Here is a 12,070-nt window from a genome sequence, read left to right as displayed (position 1 = left end):
TTCATTTTGCAGAAAGACAGACATGTCTTAGTTACTGGTATGCAGTTTTCACTCACCCACCTATGCATATACCTACCTGCTCTACATGATATGTATCCATACACATGTTAACATATGCAGCATAGAGGATACAATGCGTATATGATACAGCAGCTTGCCCAATTATTCTTATTGCCAGGATCTGTTAACTTCACATATTTTCCACCCCAACATTAAAAATGTTTCTACCTGCTCAGTAATTCCTATTTCTTAACTCTACTATTCATCTACCATATACAAATACTGCAATTGTTGCTGGTGTTACGTAAATGATGATCAGTAAGATGTCTAACAAGAACTAACCCAAGAAAAAATATAGTGTGAAATCCTCCATTATCTTCAGAGGGATCAGGATTGAGCTCAGGGTGCTGCTCCCCCCCCCCCCCCCCCCCCCCCCCGACCAAAATCTACTTGCCTCACCTTTCCTCATCCTCTCCCCTCTCTGTGCTTTGATTTCCACGGAAAGGAGACCCAGAATCAAGGTCCTGGGAATGTGCTATACTTCTTCAGTGAGGATGAGGTTGGGACCAGGATGCCTGAGATTCCCCCAAACAGCCCAGAGAGTAATCATAAAATCATCCTTACACCATCGTTTCCCCCATAAAACCATGAAATAAAACGAAGCAGTTCTGAGGAGGGGGGGGGAGCCGCGTGAGTTCGCTGTGAGCAGTTTGTGCTTTGGAGTCCCCAGCGGGAGCTTTTCAAGAAAACGGCTTTTCACTTGGAAGCTGAGGATCACTTGCGTTAACCCGGTGTTTCTGGGTCAGCGTTCGTCCGCGTTTCCAGGGGAGATCACTTTTGTTACAGGACACAAATAAGGCAGTTTACTCATGCAAGGCTAATTTTGAAGTCAAAAGATGAGACGCTCATGGTCATTAAAGGCATCGGCCCTGGTCTGCAGGGCCTGCAGCGAGTGAATGCCGATGGGTTAGTGTCTTCTGGAGCCAAGTTCACGCTGCCTACACCCTCGCTGAGCGTACTCTATTCTTAGAGCAAAGACGCTATTTTTGGAGAGGAGCTGCTACTTCTAAAGTGCGACAGAGAGAGCAGGGTCAGGTCTAAGAATAGGCCAAGGTCCCACAGTGGCTCTGAGGGGCGTGCGGCAGCGCGGCTGCCTTGTGCCTCCGGGGGAGGAGGAGGAGGAGGAGGAAGTATGGGGCAGGTCACTCTGCTCAAGTGCTAATGTTCAAGCATCCATGGAGATAACCTTGTGACTAACCCATGGCTTCCCCCTGAGCGAGCGAATAAACCCTCTTGAGGCTGTAGCATTTGGTGGCTGGGTTTTTTACATTTCTCCAACAGGCTGTGTATGGCTGCACGTTCACTCATATGTTTTATGTCACACAGAAGCTGCTTGCCCTGGATGTGAAAGAGCTGTGTCAGGAGCTCCAGATAATACAGGCTTCCTCCCTGCCCAAATCGCACTGCCCTGCAGGGCCTCCTGGCCCCCAGGTGAGTGATGCATTTGTAATTAAATCACATGTTCTCTCACTTGCTCCAAGGCCCTTACAAGTCTTTAAGACATCTGCAAATGTTTGTTACCGCTTAGCGAGCATACCGAGCTCTGGCTTAATTTCATCGCAATATGACCATGCATAAATCATGTAGGCTTTTTACCCTGTTCTCATCCCTGCCTTGCATACTGCAGTCGGTTTCAAGTTCACCCTTCATTTTTGTGAATTTTTACAGTGGGTAGCACCCATCAAAAATGCCGGAGGTGCCATCACCTCCTTCAGAGGCTCCTGGTTAGTTTTTTGTTTGCTTTAGACTCTGTTGTCCTTTATGTGAGGGAAAGAGCCCATGGAGTGGATGCACAAGAAGTGCAATGCACTTGAATGTTAGTGGAGTACATCCTCGAGAAGGCAGACGCCTACAGTGAGCATCAGAGGCAAGGAGTGGCTCCAGGAGGGAAGTGGGATGGGATTCAGGAGATGTGGGATCTCCTAGCTTGACCTGCAGCGTCTCTGCCTTTGACTTGCTGGGTAACCTTGGGCCAGTCTTTTTGACCTCCTGTTTAATTTTCTACAATTGGTACATTCAGAAATCTTCTGAGGAAATGCTCCACCTCTAGGGGAAGGTTTTTGCGAACATCTCTTTAGTGGGGAGAAGATCACCCATCTGCCTTTCCATTCCAGTTCATTCCCTCCAAAGAAAAATTAAACTTTTCATGGAGAGGTACTTCCAGTTCCTCCTGGGGCACGGGCAGTCCTGATCTATGTGCTGTGCTGGGTGCTTTGGGATGTTGACGTTCCTTGAGGCTCCTGGGTGCCGGTTTTATTACAATACAGCCAACAGCAGGCATGGCACAAGACATTTGCTGCAGCAAAGCTGTGACTGAGGCTTTGGCAGCCTGAGAAGTTAACAAGCACCCAAACACTATTTAAGAAGTATGGACAGTACATCACAGTAAAGGTTGTTATGTGGCAAAAAGCTTAGCTTTCATTATTTAGAAGTCAGTACTTCAGAAGGTCTTTGTAAATAGTCTAGAAGTTGCAATGTGAAAGCCAGAAAGTCTTCTTTTATGAACCTGTCTTTATCGTTCTGCCCTTTTGTCTTTGCTGGGATGCAGGATGTGGCAGACTTGTTTGGCATGTGAATGGTGGGGTGTGGAGAGAAGTGATGGGAAGCATTTGTGCTGTTCTGTATTGAGAAAAGTCTTCTCTGCATTATGAAACAGCCCTGCACTGTGGTTGGCCATGGTCCAGAGTTGCAGTAGATGTGTAAGAAGCAGATTACAGAAGCAGTCTTTGCTAGACTGTCTTTGTATAAAAAAATCCTCTTAATATTCTCTCTGGCTTAAACTGGAAGAACAGGAATATTGATTCTATTGTTCTACAAGGTCCATTGCTATAAATAATATTATTCTTGCAGCCAAATGACCCACAGTCCCTCCGAGAACATTTTTAAATAGAGTAGGCTGGCAGATTTTATCACAACGGCAGACATTAGGGTGGGTATGACATGGCTTTGGAATTTTTAATTATAAATTATGGGACTGTATCTTGTACCGGGTCAATGTTAGAGCCAGCAGTCCTCTGGGCAATACTTCTATGACCATGGTCACCTGAAAAGAAATGCTACCATTAAAAAAAATAATCTTAAGAAGTACATCTGAGTTCTTTTCTGCTGTAGCTTGCATGACTTTCAAAGGAGTTGTAAAAGGCCATACTGTTGACTCAGAGCTGAATTTTAAATTAGATTTGCAATGATGTAACTCAGAGTGTAGTTCCTCCCATGTGTAACCTAAGGTAAAATGAAAGAAATAAGATAAAATTTGACTCTGACTCTAATAGGGTGCATCCTGATTTACACTACTGAAAACCTGAAACAACTCTACTGATGAAAATAGTCAGAGTAATTTGCATTTGAGGGTACGCTTTGCTCCTATTCCCATACAATCTGCATCATGTTATGGTCAGCATAAGATAGCCAGGATTCAAACCTGGAGTGAGTGATTTGTATGGTGAATCCAAAGCTCCTCTGATGCAGGCTCTTGGGATTTTTCTCCTTAGTCATTCAAAAATAAAAGGTGGTCTGTGAATGGAGGCATTCCAGAAACAAGACTGATTTTCTGATATTTTTTTTTCTGAGATGGGTTTCAAGGCCTCCCTGGATTGAGAAGTCTCCTGAAAGGAGAACCAACCTCATCTGAGAGGGAGAGAAGTATCTTCAGGATTCAGAAGCAGTGGCAATCCTCCATGTCCATCCCACACTGCAGAGCCCATCCCACATGTTTTATGCCACTTCCCTTACCGCTCCTTTGGCTGACCTCCTTTGCCAGCTGACACGGTGTCTCCGTGTCCTTGTTGTTGCTAATTCTTCAGGACTCCAGGAACTTCTCATCTTTCCTTTGCCCCAGGCCTTTTTTCTTGCCGATTTTCTTCATCTAGAAGATGCCCCCGCACTTCCCCTGCCAGCCTGCCGTCCAGCGGTGGCCCAGACCTGGCATTTAGAGGCCACGTTCAAATACCACATCTGACACCCCAACCTTGTGGGTTCACACTGTTCCTGGGAAACACCTACAGGGTCAAGGTTTGAGGGAAGACAACCACCAGCGCCTCTTCACTAGTGCAGCTTAATAATAGCATTCACTTCTCTCCCTAGGGTCCACAAGGAATTCCTGGTATAACAGGACCAAAAGGGGAGAAAGTAAGTGTCTGTTATGAGAGAGTTTGGCATGTTTTTGAGGGGCAAAGATGTGGGGGGAGGGTGGGGGGTGTGTGTCACCTTTTTCCTTGTCTGTTTAGTGAATGAATCGTGGACCTTATGGATGTGGGAATTTGCTATAATGTGAATGTAAAGCTGTGAATTGGTTTGAAGCTAGAATTTAAAGCTTCATCTTTCAGTGTTCATTTTCTGTTTTGAAATATTTTTTATGGCTTCCCATGGTAGCTAACTCTGTCTAGTGTATTTAAGCAAGCAGCTCAGGTGCACAAGTCAGCAATCTTACCGATCCAAGCACCTTTGAGGAGGACATGAGAAGCAGAGCTCTCCCATGCATTGTTAATTGCATGAGTCAGCTCAGATATTAAAACTGGGCTATGCGTTAAGTTATGGCTTCAGATCTGTAAAGCGTTTGCTCCATGATGATGTTCTTTAGAGCCTTATACCTGAAGCTGTGCACATAATTGCGTGCTTTGCTGTGCAAGGGGATGCCTATAGATTTAGGGCTGAGAACACAGGAAAGACCAAGGAGCTCGGTTGAAGTAATTCTTATTTTACCTCTGGAAGCAAAGTGTTAAACATAAAGATATTCCCAAATTTTTTTTATTTTTTTAATGCAAATGCATTGACTAATGAACCACTGTGCTTCATGTGGTGCCTGTGATACTAACATGTTCCTTTTTCTGGCAGGGGGAGATTGGCAGGCCAGGAAGAAAGGTATGAGCAAAGATGCTGTCTCAGAAACCCATCTAATACTTGGCACATAGCAGCTGTCAGAGAGGGTTGCAGGCAACAGTTAAACACAACTTGCTTAATGTCAAAGTTTAACCTGTTTGTACCGCTTCCCCTGGTACCCAGGGTGGGTGGTAGGGAGCTCTGGGTGCACAGCTGGAGAGCTGGACCCTCTGGCTTGGAGACCTGTCCCAGCTGCCTTGAATGCAAGAGATTCCTTCCATAAGAGCGTGCAGCTCTGGCCAGACACTGCGAGTGTTACAGAGTAGGAAGTTACCTGGACTATGTCTCTGTGGACAGAGGAAGCAGAGTATGGGAGCTGTCATAAAAGGTGTATTAAAAAAAGCCCAAAGCAAAATCAAACTTTTTACTCCCCTGAAGTCTAAATAAGGCTTGGCCAAATACCCCCAAAGGAGGAATAACCATTAATGATTACACCAAACAGAGTTTTGGCATCGATGCAATATGCTGACTACAATACTATACTTGGTGACATATGAGCCATGATATATTGTCAAAAATATGTACCCCTACATGTGATGAAACATAATACGTTATCTTGGTCACTAAATACCTTCATTTAATGTAATTAACTTTAAAAGAAGGCAGAAATGCAGGATGAAATCAGAGATATGCAGGGGGTAGTCACTAACCAGGAAAAGAAGTACCCTTCTAATAATACACCAAGGATTTTAACACCCTTCTAATAATATACAAAGGATTCTAACACCAGCTACCAATCAGTAATCCAAATAAATACGAAACACATAAACAAGAGGCCTTTTTCTTTAATCTAAATTGCAAATGCCCTACAGTGAACAAAAATATTATATAAATTCAAGTGTTCAAAACAGTAATGTCTCAGAGAGACTCACTCCAACCTACAAGAGAGTGCAAACCTTAATCACAGTGTGTCAGTACCTACTCTTCTGACAAAAAACCAGTAGAATTTCAGTTATTGATACTGGGATTTTAGGATGATTATTTTGACTGCATGTAGATTTACTCTGTAACTGATCTACTTATTTGAATCAGTATAACCTGGTATTTCTGTAAGCCCACACTTCCTCCAGTAGCATAATGAATATATTCATTATGAATATAATACAGTATTTTTTTGTATTAAAAACAAGGTAAAGAATCATTCGCAGGTCTTTTCCTGAAAAGATTTTGTTCCTCTGTATCTCCTGTCTGCAGTGGAGCCCTGTGTGTAGGAATGATGTTACATGAATCATTGTAATCGGTGTTTTCTGTTCAAGGGTAGACCAGGTCCCCCGGGCGTCCCTGGGATGCCAGGACCGATAGGATGGCCTGGACCTGTAGGACCGAAGGTAAGTCTAAAATTCACATGGAATAAGCTGTTCAACATCACGACCTGAACAGAGCAGTTGTCTCAGGAAGTCTCTAAACCACTGTCTGCTGGAGACTGGGAAGCTGCAGCAGTGCTGGTCCCTTTTCTCACACTGCTCTGCAAAGACCTGCCCAGTCTAGGGTTAGGTTACTCCACCTTCAGCCTGGTCCCTGTAGTACTTCTTATGTCGATTAAAATATGTCAAAGGGAAACTGAAAATCAGTCTAATGAAGACTCATTCATAACCACTGGTGTCTCACAATTACACAGATCAGTGTTTAAAAAATGATCATCATCTTTAGGACTGTTCTTTATGATGATCTCTTTGCCTGAATGCACACTTCTTGGCAGCATAACTGCATGCTCGTGTCAGCTGAGGCAAAATACGAGGGTGGTATCAGGAAAGAGATTACAAACCATGAGGATAGCTGATCACATCTTTGAAGTTCATTTCCATACATTCCCAAACATTCATTCCTGTGATTTTTAATAACCAACAGCAGAAGAAATGGTAGGACACACTTTGCTACTGCAGTGTTCGCTTCCTCTGCATTTTTTATATTAAAAAAAAAGATGCAGGACAGCCCTTTACTAAGTATTATCTTATGCGAAAGATATACAGTTCTTCACAGGAGCCATGGTATATAGAGTTTCTACTGGGACTCTTGAGATTACTTGCTTTTCTTCAATCCAGTATGCGTCAGGCAAAAGGACTGCACACAATGTTTAGTTTGAAACTGCATTTCCCAGTAAACCTTTGACTCTTCATGTGCTCCACGAAGTCTGGTGCCTCCACCTCAGAGGATGTGATGCAGTAGCTCTTGCTCCTACAAGAATAATAGTAGATGACTTCTGAATTGAAGCCACACCTGAGAAGCAGACCCTCAAGCTCTTCACAGCTATGTTAGATGAAGAACAACATATTGTATTATGTGGGAATGCAGGCAAGCAGTAAGAGAGTATGTACTTAAAAGGAGCTGATGTTCACTTTGAACTGGGAAAAGGTGTGCCCCCCAAATGCACTGTGTGATATGATTTCCCACAGTGGGAGCAGTGAGGGCAGAAGGAAGATCCAACTACCTGAGAGTAGGTAAAGTCTACCTACGTTAGTACTGAGAGCAGAGCAGTCAGAGAACTCATTCATTCACTTGGCCTTTTCCTTATATAAGCTCTGGTTCTATTTATGAAGTCTCCTGAATTTTGATTTGTCTCCTCTTCGTCTATTGTTATGCTTTTTCATTGCACTTCTAGAAGCACCCCTTGCATTCAATAGTCATAGTTTTTCCTAAACTTTGACTGCAAGTCCTACTTGCTTTTGATTCAAATTCTTCTGCTTTTATTGTCTCCTCTGATACCTGTCTCCTCTGTTCTTTAGATGGGTTCACACTTTCACTTCTTCTAGTCTTCATAAATTTTGGTTTCCTGCCTGTCAATGAAGGCTCCAGTGGAACAGAGGCCAGCAGATCTCTGTGCTCACTTCCATTGGCTGTGTCTCTCTTGCCTTTCTCTTCTTTTCATCTCTGATCTTCCCAAACTCCTGATACTCATCTTCACTGCAGTCATTTGCTGCATCCTCTACTTGCTGTAAATCTTCAGTAAGCTGGTGTTTGAGTTTTTTTCTCATTCCCATCTCCGTGCCTTCTGTTTCTTCAGCTGGGTCTCCTTCATTGTCTTCTCCTTCTTTGACACAGCCTTGGTCCAATACTTACTTCTCCTACTTTGTTTCTTCAAGTCTTTTCTGAACTTCTGCCAGGGCAGCAGCCAACACGAAAATCCTCTCCATTTCTAGGACAGTGAAAGCCAAAGGAGAATGAGAGCCAACTGTATTCTGCTGGTAGTGCTGCTGCATGTCTGCGGGGACTACTCTGTATTTCACGCTAGATATAATTAGCTGACAGCAGCCAGAGAAGCTGTTGTAAAGCCTTTTCATGATTTACTGGCTCCAAACCACTGTAAAGCACATGGTGTCTCAAAACCACAATAAAAGCACACTACACCTCCCCAAACCATAAAGGCTTGCAGCAAAAAAAACTTTATTTTCTGCGACTCAGTGGAAGTGATGCTGGGTAGAGACAATGCACCTTCCTGCAGAAAAAGGATGCAGCACTGCTGAGGTTTGCTTGCATGTCCTTTAATAGTATCTGGCAAAACTGAAGCACAAGTTACACACCCAAGAAAATGCAAATAGAAGAATAAGATGAGGACTCAGGCAGAATACAATTGCAATACAGACCTCTGACTGCAGTGCTACACCAAGGTCAGGCTTGTCTCAACCATTTGACATAAAACCTGAACCGCTAAACTGTCAGACGTTCAAGTATGACCTCATCAGAGAGCCACAATCAATAACTCTCTTTATTGACCCCTTTAGGGTGAAAAGGGAGAGTTGGGTGTGATGGGATTGCCAGGTACAAGAGGACCAATGGGCTCCAAGGTTTGTTAACCTACCGCTGCATTTTCAGACATTGGTTTCTAACGCTCTGCTGACAGCTGCTTCCCTCGTGACTTTGCTGGAAAGCATTTATCAAGATATCTATTTTCTAATACAGCTAAAAAGATATGTTCTCCTTCAAGCAAGGTTATGTTGTCTGATTGGGCTTGGCTGTGTTTTTGACTTTTCGTTAAAATGCTTTGGTATAAATTGTTGTAACGCAAAAACTTATTGTAAAAGCAAAATTCATATATAATTGTATCCCATAGAAAACTGGAGCTTTTAAGTATATCTGCAGCATTAAATCATGTCTGCAACGTTTTCCACCCACCTCATAAGACTGTGGAGAAAATTTTGCTCCTTTTCTAAAACTATGCCTATGTATCGACAGTTGGATAGTAAGCACAATTTGGTCTGGATGTTCAGTGTCTGCACATCATTGCCTGCAGCATGGCCTATGCCTTTACAAATTTAAGCCACAGTATTTTAAGGTACTTGGAAAAAAAAAAAAAAGTAATCAGTTTTTTCAAATAAAGGACTGGAAAGAAGAGCTGAACATTATTGTTTATTGCATATTTAAGAGAAGCTCGGTTTTATAGTAATCTTCACATTTGAAGATTACTTCAGTATAATTTAAGAATGTTCCACAGGGGGAGGAAAACAAACAAAACAACAAATAAAAAAAAACCAGAAAACAAAGATTATTGCTAAAATTATTTTAGATTATTAATTGTGGCATCTAAGGCTTTATTCACTTTCAGTTACATTTAATTTCCCTTCTTTCAATTTTAAAGCAATATCAAACCTGCTGGCTTTTTACCTGGCTTTTCACGTTGGCTTTTGGACTGAGTTGTCTTGACTTTAATTAATGTTTCAGAGTTCTGTTTCAGTGCAATTTTAGAAGCTATAAAAATTCATTTGCATTTGCAAATTGATGCAATTAATTATTTGTGCTTCATTATTTTTCTTCACTTCAAAGTTTGAAAGTCCGGCTTCTTGGGTGATCTTGAAAGCAAGAAGCATTAAACTATCTATCATTCCCTTTAGGGTTTTCCTGGAACTAGAGGAGAAAAGGTCAGTGTGAAAATAGAATAATGTATAATTTAACAACTGCAAACAGTTATGTAAAAAAAAAAGTAACTGTAGAAATGAGATTGAACTTTGCTGAAGTCTAAAGGTCCCTCTGGGAAACAAAAACAAGCCTCGAGAAGAAGCACAGTCTTGTGGCTTGGGCTGGGATGCTGAAGAAGTGAGTTTTACACCCTGTCTTCTCGTGAACAAGTTACTGCAGTGCACCTCACTACAATTTCCCCATCTGTAGAATGGGTATAACAATCCTTAATTGTTGGTCTGGTTTATTTAGGCTATATACACTTCGGCACAGAGACAGTTTTTACTGTAAGACCTCACAGTGGGACCTGAACTTGGATGAAGCCAGCTAGGGGAAAAAATCAAGTTTGGAAGTATTATGTCCAGGGAAGCACGTATTTAAAGTAATTATCTGGGGAGAATGAGTCCCTTTTCCTACAAACCTTACTTCTAATTCTGTTACAATGTCAATGAAAGTAATAAGGAAACGTTTTAGGGTATCTACCATATACCTTACTCGGAAGATATGAATGTATTCTGCGTGACTCCAAATAGCGCCTAATGTAGGAGAAATACTTTCTGTTTCCTGATGAAATGGTAGTAATTAAGCTGTTGTCACCCTGTTATCTCTCTCCAGGGATCCAGAGGTGACAGGGGTGACAAAGGAGTCAAAGGAGACCAGGTAGTTTTCTTTTCCCAATGGCTGTGAGCTTTAGCTGCACGTGCACACCAGGACTAACATCCTTCTGATAGTGAAAAACAGCAGCGGTGTGGAGGAAGGGAGCCTGGAGGCATCTCTCTGGGAGGGCAAGAGTGGCGAGGGAAGGCGGTGGTCCTGCCTGACGGGAGGGCAGTGGGGCAGCCTTCGTGTCCATCTGCCCCCAGCCCCGGCAGTGTTGGTGAGCCAGAGGGGGGTTTTCCTGGAGGGAACCTCGGTCCCTCCTGGCCTGTGCAGTCCAGAACCAGGACAGCTTGCCAAGATGCTTTTAGCTGGTCACAGGATAATGCTGGGATGGGGGGAAGTGAGATTTGTGGCTGGGGGGTCCTTTTAACTAAGAAAAGAAAAGTAAACTGCTTTTGATGTAAACGGAGACATGCCATTCCCAAACGTGGGCTTAGACAAAAGCACAACCAGGATGTTTTTGCTGGAGGAGCAGAAGCAGGCAGCAGAGGACCAGACAGAGGAGTAGTGTTACTGTACAAAGGACTTTACCGAAAAATTTTGCTTATAATTCTCCAACTACTGCATCACCCACAGTGCTGAACTGCAGTGCAAGATTCTTTAACTGGTATCAATACACAGGACTTGGTTTTCTTCCTTCCAAGAAAGGTGCTGCTTTGTCAAAGGTCACTCCACATTTGTTGATGATTTTTCTCCTTTTACTTTGTAGGGAGAAATAGGCTTCCCTGGAATGCTGGGACAAAAAGTAAGTGAACATGGTGTCTTGGGGAGTAAAGTGCTGACATATGGTGAATGAGTGGCTTCGGGGACATCCTCAAAAGGATAAGACATTGAAAGTCTTGCTTGACTCAATGACCAACACTTCTTGGACTTCATCAAATTATTTAGGCTTTTTGTCATAGGAGAAAACTCTGAGGTTTAACTGTTTGTTGTTTCTCTGTTTTTCCCCAGAACATTGGTTTAGTTATAATCTTCCTCCTATCTTCAACGTATTCAAACTCTTAATTACAGATTTATAACTGCCCTAGTTGTTTGGAGTTTATTTGCTTGAAGCTAATAAATATTTCCTTCTTGATACTCTGAATGAAAATAGCATTACTATAAATAGTAGGGATAACCCTGACCAGTTTTTATGTCATTGTTATTCTGTACTTAAAAAACAATCAAAATTCAGACATTGACTTAAGGATAGAAAGCCTAAAGGAGGATAATCTTATCAATCTTATCACATCTTATCTCTGAAGTTAGGATAAAGAAATAATGGTTGCTTTTAAGGAGGCTAGAAGATGAGTAATTTCACTGCCCTTTCCCTGAGTGATTTTATTACACATGCATCTTAGCAGCAAAGCAAGATGTTGCCAAGGAGTCAGAGAGTTTTGCTAGCCTTGACCTATTCAAGTCCCTGAGCGTGTTTCTGATCCCTCCATTTGGCCTTCTCTTTAGGAAAGGATTTTTCAGGGAAAGGTGGATAAATTGTAAGAGGTATTTTTTACTTTATGCTTGTTTTAAAATATTCAATTATAATTTTGGATTTCTGAAAAAGAAACGGTGCTGGCATTATCTAGAGGAATTGTGTGAATGA

The 12,070-nt window shown here is 42.4% G+C and overlaps 1 protein-coding gene across 5 annotated transcripts in view; it reads left to right on the top strand.

Annotated features, from left to right (window-relative positions):
• The window catches only part of COLQ (collagen like tail subunit of asymmetric acetylcholinesterase), a 44,450-nt gene that overhangs the window by 13,989 nt on the left and 18,391 nt on the right, over nucleotides 1-12,070 (top strand). For 3 of the 5 annotated variants that reach the window (XM_013305362.3, XM_027777196.2, XM_027777195.2), the window contains exons 3-10: nucleotides 1,387-1,491; nucleotides 4,144-4,188; nucleotides 4,894-4,920; nucleotides 6,195-6,266; nucleotides 8,658-8,720; nucleotides 9,765-9,791; nucleotides 10,444-10,488; nucleotides 11,198-11,233. In XM_013305362.3, the coding sequence (XP_013160816.1) occupies nucleotides 1,387-1,491; nucleotides 4,144-4,188; nucleotides 4,894-4,920; nucleotides 6,195-6,266; nucleotides 8,658-8,720; nucleotides 9,765-9,791; nucleotides 10,444-10,488; nucleotides 11,198-11,233 (420 nt within the window). The remainder of the gene's footprint in view (nucleotides 1-1,386; nucleotides 1,492-4,143; nucleotides 4,189-4,893; nucleotides 4,921-6,194; nucleotides 6,267-8,657; nucleotides 8,721-9,764; nucleotides 9,792-10,443; nucleotides 10,489-11,197; nucleotides 11,234-12,070) is intronic. The other 2 variants (XM_027777197.2, XM_027777198.2) reach the window with 2 other exon arrangements.

The sequence above is a fragment of the Falco peregrinus genome, chromosome 5, assembly GCF_023634155.1.
Source record: "Falco peregrinus isolate bFalPer1 chromosome 5, bFalPer1.pri, whole genome shotgun sequence".
NCBI classification, from domain to species: domain Eukaryota; kingdom Metazoa; phylum Chordata; class Aves; order Falconiformes; family Falconidae; genus Falco; species Falco peregrinus.
This window is presented reverse-complemented; position numbering and strand designations above follow the sequence as displayed.